General features: G+C 34.3%; 1 protein-coding gene across 4 annotated transcripts in view; it reads right to left on the bottom strand.

The window, feature by feature from the left end:
* Nucleotides 1-12,025, bottom strand: part of IntS1 (integrator complex subunit 1) — a 664,867-nt gene that overhangs the window by 340,181 nt on the left and 312,661 nt on the right. For all 4 annotated transcript variants that reach the window (XM_090410538.1, XM_090410537.1, XM_090410536.1 and 1 more), the window contains exon 26: nucleotides 7,108-7,212. In XM_090410538.1, the coding sequence (XP_090266664.1) occupies nucleotides 7,108-7,212 (105 nt within the window). The remainder of the gene's footprint in view (nucleotides 1-7,107; nucleotides 7,213-12,025) is intronic.

A 12,025-nucleotide genomic window follows, 5' to 3' on the forward strand; every position in this document is an offset into this window, starting at 1 on the left:
TTATAATATTCACTGTTCCTGTGGCATCTGCTACTTAGGCCAGATGGGGAGAAATCCACATGAGCGAACATCAAAAGGATATGCAAAAAAAGAGAGAACATAAGTCTGGCTTGGCATTTTACACGGCTTCTACTGTCATGATGTACTCTGGGACAGAACAAACATGCCCTACATTGATAAAAACTGTTTCACAAGAAAAATGAAAGAGGCAGCAAATATGATTAAAATTCCTATGCAATGCAACAAAAATCAGGGTTTGATTTTAAATCAAGTTTGGTCAGCATTTATTAAAAATTTACCCAGTTCAGACCTCGGACAAAGTGAAAGTGGACCACAGAACAGGACATCAAATAGCATTAATATAATAATATTTGGTTTACAGATCAAGTATTGATAAAATTTATTAACTCTACCAACTAGTTTCACCACACTTTTAACTGTTGGCATCTTCAGGGCACTGACATATAGTCTTAAAACAATCTCACAATTATGAGTAACTGTAAAACTGACAAGAATAATTACCAATAAAATAGCATTGAATGTGAGTGAAACACGTATCACGTGTACAAGATTAACTAGCTGCTGCTAAAGAACTTCCTGTAGTTTGTGTTGAAGTTCATTTCTTGTATTTTTAGAGATCTAATTAGTGTTTTCCATATCTCTGGGAGTATTAAACCTTGATTTCTGTTAAAGTTAACAGTAGAACAAGCGACTGTGGCTGCTTCTTTGAAAATTCTTGAATGGTAGTTTTCCTCTATGTAAGGGGAACAGCTTTTGTTCCATTCAATGACATGGTTAGTTGTAGAGAAATGAGACGATAGTCCAGAAATATCCTGTCTGTTGTTTTTTACGTAATCAATGTGCTCCTTTTGCCTGATTTCGAGGCTTCTTGAAGTCTGTCTGATGTAACTTGAGCCACATGAGCATGGAATATTATAAACACCAGCATATTTATAGAAAGGATGGTTGTCTTTTGGAGATCTTAGTAGTTTATGAATAGTTTCTGTTGGTTTAAATGTTACTCTTATTTTGTGTGGTTTGAGGAGGCTGGCGAGCTTGTTGGAGATGCCACTTACATACAGAATTGCAATAGTTTTTATATACTGAATATCTTCTTGTTCTCTTTGTGGTGATTCAGAGAAAAGGATTTTATTGACTAGTCTTCTTGGATAGCCGTTCAAGTACAGATTGTTAGAAATTAATGTTAACTCATCTTGAAGGGTCTCGTTGTCTGACGTTTTAAGGATACTTGTGACATAAAGACTGAATAATATAATCATGTAAACACAATAAAGATATTTAATTAACCAAATATTTCGGTCTGGAAATAGAAGACCATCTTCAGTGGCACTACAAGAACGGTTTAAAAAAAAAAATACAAGGTTTGAAAGTGGGCTACCCATTCATCACAACAAACCTGAAAAATTTGGAGTGGCTCAGCACGGGATTGAAACTAACCACAACATTCTTTGGTCAAAAACTCGCCTCTTACATAGATCCCATTTTAAATTTGAACATTTATTCAAAGAAAGCATAGAGGCCTTACTCCATCGTCCTAACCTGAATCGGAATGACTGTACATCTATATCAAAAATCTGGGAAAGTCTAATCAGGATAACTCATTAATTCATATTAATTTTATGTTATTTAATATTATTAATTAATATCTTTATTTCAATCATGTCTCTGCTTAAATATATTCCCTTTAATACTTAATGATATAACATCACACGGCTTGTTATATTTTTAAATGATCTATTGTTAGCATTAAACCTTGTATTTTTTTTTTTTTAAACTGTTCTTGTAGTGCCACTGAAGATGGTCTGCTATTTCCAGACCAAAGTATTTGGTTAATTAAATATCTTTCTTGTGTTTACGTGATTATATTATTCGGTCTCGTTGTCTGTTGTGATGCTAATAGCTCTTTTCTTTAACATGTGTACAATGCTGAGTTTATGTGAGATGTGGTGAGAGGAGCTGAAATGTAGGTAGCGTCCCGTATTAGTCGGTTTCCTAAACTGATAGATTTATACTGCCATCAATTTGTTTTTTGATTAAGATGTCCAAAAACAGTAGTTGTTTGTCTCTTTCAAGTTCCAGAGTAAATTTAATCATATGACGGAAGGAGTTGATCTTTTTGAGAAAGTCATATAGGTCATCATTGTTGTTCCAAACGATGAAGATATCGTCCACATATCTATACCAAATTTTAGGTTTGGGAATAATTTGGGATAGGATTTTGTTTTCGAGGTCTTCCATAAAGAGTTCAGCACATGAAGGTGAAAGTGGGTTACCCATCGCCAAGCCTGTTAATTGTTGGTAGATCTTATTTTTCCAAGAAAAGTAGTTAGAATTCAGGCAGTGAGCCAACATTATCTTGTGGGAACAAGGTACTTAAGATGTCAATGACCACCACTACAAGAACGTTTGTAAAGAGAGAGGTGACATCTAGGCTAGCTAGAAGGTCATTATGCGATATGTTGATGTTTTTTAGCTTTTCCACGAAATGTCCTGAGTTCTTGATGTAACTCTCTGAGTTGTGGGTGTTGTTGTAAAAGTTTCGAGAGATGTTTGAACAATAAGTAGGTAGGAGAGTTGATTGCATCAACGATTGGGCATAAAGGAATACCATCTTTGTGAACTTTTGGAATGCCACAGAATCTCGGAGTTAAAGGATGCATGGATTTCAGTTCTTTAATCAGATCTGTTGGACAGTTAGATAAGCTGTGTAATAATTCATTGGTATCATAGTGGTTTTTTAATATTGGATCTTTCATTAAAATACGGTAAACAGATAAGTCTGATAGTAGATGGTTGACTTTGTCTTCATAGTCCTTTGAGTTCAATATTACAGTACTGTTTCCTTTATCTGCTTTAAGTATTATGATGTCTTTGTTGTTTTTTAAATCACGAACGGTTCTTCTATATAGTGAGGAGAAGTTTTGTTTTGTGGAATAGGGAGAGGAAAGTATTATGCAACTTTTTAGTCTTAGATCATTTGCTGTGTGAGGCGGTAATAATGATATTCCTTTGTCTAGGCTACAGATGAAATCCACTTTAGGTATCTGTTGAGGAGCTATTGCATAGTTCAAACCTTTCTTGAGAATAGTGATTTCAGATTTCTTTAAGATGTGGTTTGAGAAATTAAAATAACTTGGTTGTCCGGTAGAGGTTTAGACTTGTTGTAGATTGTATAAAGGTAGTTGAATTTCTTAATCTGGGTCTGTCTGCTTCTATTGAAAACTCCTCTCACCACATCTCACATAAACTCAGCATTGTACACACGTTAAAGAAAAGAGCTATTAGCATCACAACAGAAAACGAAACCCTTTAAGATGAGTTAACATTAATTTCTAACAATCTGTACTTGAACAGCTATCCAAGAAGACTAGTCAATAAAATCCTTTTCTCTGAACCACCACAAAGAGAACAAGAAGATATTCAATACATAAAAATTATTGCAATTCTGTATGTAAGTGGCATCCCCAACAAGCTCGCCAGCCTCCTCAAACCACACAAAATAAGAGTAACATTTAAACCAACAGAAACTATTCATAAACTACTAAGATCTCCAAAAGACAACCATCCTTTCTATAAATATGCTGGTGTTTATAATATTCCATGCTCATGTGGCTCAAGTTACATCAGACAGACTTCAAGAAGCCTCGAAATCAGTCAAAAGGAGCACATTGGCTACGTAAAAAACAACAGACAAGACATTTCTAGACTATCGTCTCATTTCTCTACAACTAACCATGTCATCGAATGGAACAAAAGCTGTTCCCCTTACATAGAGGAAAACTACCATTCAAGAATTTTCAAAGAAGCAGCCACAGTCGCTCGTTCTACTGTTAACCTTAACAGAAATCAAGGTTTAATACTCCCAGAGATATGGAAAACACTAATTAGATCTTTAAAAATACAAGAAATGAACTTCAACACAAACTACAGGAAGTTCTTTAGCAGCAGCTAGTTAATCTTGTACACGCGATACGTGTTTCACTCACATTCAATGCTATTTTATTGGTAATTATTCTTGTCAGTTTTACAGTTACTCATAATTGTGAGATTGTTTTAAGACTATATGTCAGTGCCCTGAAGATGCCAACAGTTAAAGTGTGGTGAAACTAGTTGGTAGAGTTAATAAATTTTATCAATATTTGGTTTACAGATCAAGAAAATAAACCTTCATTATCAAATAACATTGTTTCCAGCTAACACACATTAACGGTTGTATAGATCTGTTATTCGGTTTTTTTAACGAACTTTTTTGATGTTTATAATACCAACAAATGAACTTGTTTTTTTGTAATTTCTTATAGTTTGTACTTTAAACTTAGTTCACTTTACCTCTGAAGATGTTAGTCTAATGACTAATGAATCTTGTCGGGTTTGTTTTTTAGTACTTCTTTAGTTTTAAAAAACAGTATTTTTTAATAAACATGTAGTCACAAAACCATAATAATTCGACTGAACTTTTTAACCACAGACACCTCCGCATGATTAAAAAAAACCTTGTTCAACAGAGCAAAATCAATTTGCTGTGATAATGATTTCACTATTGAAAATGAGATATTCACCATCATATTCCTGATATTTGCCAATAAGGAGTGTACAGGATACTGAGACAGTACTACATGAAAAGTCTGCATTATTACTATCTTCCCATCAACAACTTTTTTTGAAATCAGTTTGTTATCAGTCAGGATGCAGATATTATAAGATCATATATTTCACTGTCTAAGGCACTTCTAAATGCATTAGCAAATCTAAAATATGGTCCTCTCTGGGTCTTTTTTCTTCCAGTCAATCAGAAAACAATCAATTAGCTTCAGGATTGTGCTTAATCATGGTCTGCTGGTGCCAACTGTTCGCTACTCTAATTTTTCTCAGAATATCTGTAGTCCGTAGTCTTTGGTCAACTGTTTTACTTCTAACCAAGCTTTCAAATCTGTAAGTTAAAATTAGTTTTAACACCATCTTGTATAGCAAATTTACTGTTTTGACTAATTTCTCTCTTATTCTATATAAATTTATTCACTTGACTCCCCACCAGCTGGTAAGCTTTGCATATTCTGTTGTCTATTTCCAAATTTAATTTGCATTCTTCATTAAAATTTTTGCTGAAATAGTTAAAATGTTTTACTTGATTTGATCTACAGGTAATCTGTTCACAATCCTGCTTATGTTTCCATGTTCTTGCTTATTCTCATACCAAATTTTTTAAGGAATTATTTTATGTAGTTAATGGATCCTGTAGACTTGTACAGAATACATGAAATATAACAGCATCAACCAGATAAAGAGCTGACATTAACATCTCCAATTTTGATATCAGGTTTAATGCCACTATCCAATATGATTTATTGATACTCTAGTACTGAAATTGATTTTACATCAAACTATCTTTCTGTATTACAGCTTAAACAGAGATCACACATCATCCCTGATGAGTACTACTAATACTAGTCAAGGGTGCCAGAGCCCAGTTTGTGAAAACTGGTCACACTATGAAAATGTGAGGCATGTTTTCACAAACTGAGTTCTTCGAAGAAGAGATCATGTATAATCACATCTGACCCAGCAAAGTTTATCAACCCCTGTCTAAGTAGCAACCTATGTGCCTGTTTGTCAATTTCAACTATTTCCTGGAAATGGTCTGAATTTCATTCTAAATGGTGAAGTTGTACTCTACTGCAAAAATTTGATTCATACTAATTGCAAGTTAATTTAACATCAGCTGGGGCTTTTGGATTTGATTGGAAGGAAGCAATTAAGACAGCGAGACAAGTATATCATGTCTACACGAAGGAATACCTTCTCTGGCTGGCTTGTTAATGAAGGAAACTGATTTTCCTAAAGGAGAATACCATACAATTCCTGCAAGTTGGCAATTCTGGTATGCAGCACTTTCTTAGCTGTTTGTTAAATACATTATCGTTCTGTTATTTAAATGGCCTGGTTAGCTGAGTGGTTAGCGTATCCACTCTTCAGTGAAAAGGCTGCGGGTTTGAATCCCGCCATGGGCATGGGTGTAGTTGCGGTTTGTTGTTGTTGGTCGATTGAGTGGTGGAGACAGTTGTAGAGCAGGTGGCCTCCCTCGATGAGGCTTTGGACTCCCTGGAGGTGTTACGTAATAATAATAATAAAAATAAACAGAAAGATAATGAGGACAGAATAAAAGTTCATTGAAGCATATTCCTATATCAGTTTATTAGCATGAAACTATTAATCTTAATTTTCATCTTAATTTTACTCTAATTAATAAGAGTTCTATATCATGCATATGATTTGTTAAAAAGTTAAATATTCTTATTGTATATTATTATTATTATTATTACACGACACCTCCAGGAAGTCCAAAGACTTACTGAGGGAGGGCACCTACTCCACAACCCTCCGTCTCCACTGCTCCACCAACGGCAACTGCCTTCATCATCTACACCAATGTCATCCACCGCCGACCAGCACTTTCATAGACATTCACAAACAGCCATGCCCATGGCGGGATTTGAACCCGCAGCCTTTCGGCTGGATAAGCTAACCACTCGGCCAACCAGGCCGGCATATATAGCCTGGAGGAAGAGCAAACCAAAACCTGAAAGAGAATGTTACAATGATTGAAATATATTGGAGATTTTTTGAACAAATTCTATATTTTTTTTTTCTATATGTGTTAACTGCGTATACGTTTAGAAATGTATCTTTTCTAGAATACTGATTTTTAAATATTGTTTAGAAACAGTGATGGTATTACTACACTTTCCTAAAGTTATTAGGAAATTGATGGTATTACTACACTTTCCTCAAAACCCTCACATACTTTGTCTACAGTCTTTATTCACAATTATATTTCTAGCCTGACTCTCAAAATTCATATACTGAAACTGATGTGAACAACTTTTTGTATATTTTTTGTGTTTTGGCTGATTTCTCTTTTACTCCAATATTTATTCAACTGTACTAATCTTACTTATTCTATTTCCATTTTAAATTGTATGGCACATCAAATTATCCAATACGGATTTAATTAAAATAATATATCTTCCCTTTATTTATTTCCAGTTTAAATAAGTAAAAACCCTTTAGAACCAGCTTGTAGCGTACCAGAACTAAGTCAGCAACATTTTGTAAACAATCATCTAATGTATGCATGGAAAGAAAACGGGCATAAGCATTTACAGCACTTGGATCAGTTTCTACTTGGCAAGCCTATTCAAGGAGAGTAAAATTTTAGTTAAGATGAAGAACATTTACATAAGCATTATATAAGACAACAGCTTTATATAAAAGAAATTCACATGCACAAATAAAATCTAGATGCATACAATTCTAATGTCTTACACAAATTACATGCAGTAAGTGCTGCATGTAATTTGTAACCAAGAAGGAGTAGCACTTATATTAAAACCAAAGGGTCAAAACTCTCTATCTATTGTCTTACAATCCTATCTCATCTAGGATAATTAAACCAAGATTTAAAATATCAATCAGATCACTGACTATTATTCAAGTATACTCACCAACTTCGACATCATCAGAAGGAGACATTGAGGAGTTCTATATGAATTTGCAAAAAGCAGTACAGCAGACATCAAGTCAAGATCTCCTAATTGTAATGGGGGACTTAAACACAAAAGTAGGCAAAGACTGGGATACCAGGTCAAGAGTAATCGGAAAGTTCGGGTATGGAGAAAGCAATGAATGTGGTGAAAGACTGCTAAACTTCTGCTCAAATAATAGACAAACAATAACCAACACTCTCTTTAAACAACCAAAACTCCAAAGAAAATGGATATGGATATCACCAGACAGACAAACCAAGAATATGATAGACTATATTATTGTAAACCAAAGATGGAAATCAAGTATCCTAAATTGCAGATTGTGGATAAGACCATAAGCTAGTATTAGAAAAACCTAAGAATAAAGTTAAAATCTGAAAGCACTTTTAGAGTCAAAAGGAGACTGAATGCAAAAAACTACAAGACAACAATATTCTAAGAAAATAACAACTAGAACTAGATAAAAACCTGAAGGAACTACCAAAACAGAATATAAACATAGAAGAACATTGGTGCAAATTAAGGGAAATAATATTATAATCAGCAGAAAATAGAATAGGTTACACAGAAAGAAAAAGTAAAAAGGTTAAGCGATCAAAGGAAAAGCATGAAACTAAAACAGAACTATAACAGAAATGAATATAATAGATTAACCAGAGAAATTAGAAAACTAGTTAAAAGAGACAAGAATAACTGGTTAGAAGAAAAATGCAAAATGGCAGAGAAGCTATCAAAAGAAAATAACCTTCATGGATTATATAAACAAATAGACCAAATTAATAAGACATGGACAACAAACATTATAATGATCAAAAACAAAGAGGGACAACTAATTGAAAGTAAGACAAAAAGAATGGCCAGGTGGGAAGAATACTTCAGAGATTTATATAATAAAAACAGCTCCCAGGATATTACTATTCAAGTCAATGAAATGGAAGAGGAAACAAATATCTTTACCAAAGAAATAATAGCACACAGCATCGAAAAACTCAAAATTAGGAAGCACCTGGCATTGATCAAATAGATGCAGAATTCTTAAAAGCAGGAAAGGAACAACTTTTGGAACCATTAAAAACATTATTTGAAAGGATCTACAAAAATGAAGCAGTGCCTATTGATTGGACCAAATCAGTTATAACTCCTATATACAAAAAATGAGATAAAACAGAATGCAACAATTACAGAGGCATTAGCCTCCTCAGTATTCCAAGTAAGGTTTTTACGAAAGTACTCCAAAAACAAATTCTCTACCAACATTTAGATGGCTTTGATATACTGAAACGTGTTTGACTGCTGTTACAGCCAACATATTTTGACTGATAAAGAGAACACAATAGAACACAAATGCAGCTTTGCATTGTTTTCAAATTTATCACCTTAGTATAGAGAGAAAAATATATGAAACTTAGTTTTACAAAAAGTAATTCAAATTAAATACTCTTAAATCATGATGTAAAAAACATGTTTCCCCATTTGCAGGATATAGTCTGAACATTTTATTTTATTTCATTAGCTTCATACAAATTATCACCAGTACTAAACATTCATTCACTTTTTACTGATGGAGCTGGTACCTAAATATTTCAAGACAATTTAATCAGAAGAGGGTATATATCTTGCATGTTTTTCGAATATGGAAATGACCTATTAATATACTCCAGGCAGTAATGCAAAGTTAAATACTGATTCAATTCTTGAGTGCAACTGAATAATATTTTTATTTTAGTATGGATTGCATCTTTTTTTTGAGCTTACACAGAATGACATTTCTTTGTTATGAACACCATCTGTTTAGAGCAAAAGCTAATTCATGAACCATGAATAAAAAGTCTTGCCACAGTAGAAGAGCTTAAATTGAGAAATTTAAGCTCTTCAAAATGTGCTAAGAATCTTTTTAAAAATTATTGACAGGTTTTAAATATCATCATGCAAGTTGAGGTGCATCATTCCAATAATTTACATTTTGTACAGATCAGAACAAAAGTAAATAAGAGTCAATACTGTAGGGATTATCACTGAAATGGTAGATTCTTTTTAACTACCTTAATTAAAATAAATGCTTTCTTGAAATAAACGTCAGAGTTTAACAAGTTTTTCTATAAAGCCATAGTGGTATGGACTTAATGTTGGAATAATGTTATCCTCAGCATATGTTGCAAGGACTTTTCCTGTCAACATAATATGTTGAATTCCAATGAGTGCATGCATCTTGAATTATTCTATACTCCTTCTTTAAATTTAGCTGCTACTGTATTTCCATTCATTTGTTAACTGCTGAAGAAGAATAATTTAAGTGTTTTGCAATATTTGTATTGATTTACAATGGCCTTTATATCCTGATGGGAAAAAATAGCTATTTATTGAAAGTTAATGTGTGTATGAAACATGATTGCAACTGTAAACAACTATGAAAAACCCAAGTTACCATATTTGCTCCAGAATCATGCAGTATCATGAGGAAGACTACTTTTTGATAGTTTATATGCTTCTAGAGCATTGTTCAATTCTTCACTGATTAATACCCTTATATGATAATAAATTTAGTTTAATCCTTTATTTGTTGGCATTTGCACACCAGGGCGCTTGGCAGCATGAAGGAAGACTTTGTTTTGAGTCTAGTCGGCGACTAGAGGAAATTTTTCTAAGCCTTTTTTCGACCAGTTCCTGAGTTAGTCAATCTCTGGCACGGGCAAGCGGGTTTTTCCTCCCGGAAACTCGGGTTTTTCGTCCTGTAAACTCAAGAAAATCGACCGTAGAACCCACATTATTCCAGACATTAAATATATTGTGTTAGGGTTAGGGACCACGAGATGGCGGCACATTTGAGCCGTCTCTCTCTTCACTGTGTACAGCTTAATTAGTGATAGCCTTGGGCCATCTATCTCTGATTGGTACCAGTGGAGATTGAACTGCCCACTCAGTCTCCAAAAGTTAGATAGGGCTAAATGGCCTCACCTACTCCCCGTATACGGGAATAAAAAAGCGTTAGCTGATTTTTTTTTTTTTTTAATCCTTTATTCAATTGTAAGCAAACAAAGTTTGTACCTGAAGTATCTTCAGGACTGAGGCAACTCGTAGTAAAGGTGGACCAAGCTATCATCACTCCTTGTCTCAGTATCTCCCATAATGCAAAGCACATCTCCTTGTGGACATGTATAATGCTATGCATGAAGGGAAGGGCCACTACCCAGACCGGTTCTGACCTTTATTAAGGTCTCATCAGTGGGAGCCAGACAGAAGTGGTGATACTAAGGCAGAAGCAATGGAGAGATCATATTTACTTATACGAGTTGCCAAAAGATATACCACCTTATTATTAAATTACTCTGGATTTAGAGAAAGATGTTGGAAGTTTATTTTTCACTTGGATAGACTATAATAAATTTAGTTTAATCCTTTATCCAAGTGAAAGCAAACAAAGTTTGCACCTGAAGTATCTTCAGGACTGAGGCAACTCGTACTAAAGGTGGACCAAGCTCTCATCACTCCTTGTCTCAGTATCTTCCATAATGCAAAACATACCTCCTTGCAGACATGTATAATGTTATGCATTAAGGGAAGAGCCACTACCCAGACCGGTTTTGACCTTTATTGAGGTCTTGTCAGTGGGAGCCAGACCTTGCCTCATGCGCAAACTTTGTTTACTTACACTTGGATAAAGGATTAAACTAAATTTATTATAGTCTAACCAAGTGGAAAATAAACTTCCAACATATTTCTCTAAATCCAGAGTAATTTAATAATAAGGTGGTACACCTTTTGGCAACTTGTATAAGTAAATATGATCTCTCCATTGCTTCTGCCTTAGTATCACCACTTCTGGGTCTGGCTCTCACTGACGAGACCTCAATAAAGGTTGAAACTGGTCTGGGTAGTGCCCTTCCCTTAATGCATAGCATTATACATGTCCACAAGGAGATGTGCTTTGCATTATGGGAGATAGTGAGACAAGGAGTGATGAGAGCTTGGTCCACCTTTACTACGAGTTGCCTCAGTCCTGAAGATACTTCAGGTGCAAACTTTGTTTGCTTACACTTGGATAAAGGATTAAATTAAATTTATTACTGTATAATGTTCCATTTACTGATATAATTGTAGTGGTTTGAAAAGCTTTTCCCTGGGCAACTTGTCACATTCTTTTTCCAGATCTACAAAACCTAAGTACAGATCCTTGTCATATTCCCACAATTTCTCAATTATTTGTCTTAAAATGAAAGTTTGATCTTGACAACTTCTATTTGGCCCAAACATAGCTTGTACTTCACTAAGTTTCTCTTCCACAAATTTTTTCAGTCTCTTTTCAATTATGCTTGCATAAATCTTACCTGGAACACTTCTGTAATTCTCACATTCAGCTTTATTCCCTTTTATACAGATGAGAACTATGAGAAGTTTACTCCAATCATTTGGAATTCGACCTTCTGACCAGGACCTCTGAATTATGCAGTGTAGCCATTGCA

Source organism: Typopeltis vanoorti, chromosome 20, assembly GCF_054136105.1.
Source record: "Typopeltis vanoorti isolate ZY-2024b chromosome 20, IOZ_Tvanoo_1.0, whole genome shotgun sequence".
NCBI classification, from domain to species: Eukaryota; Metazoa; Arthropoda; class Arachnida; order Uropygi; family Thelyphonidae; genus Typopeltis; species Typopeltis vanoorti.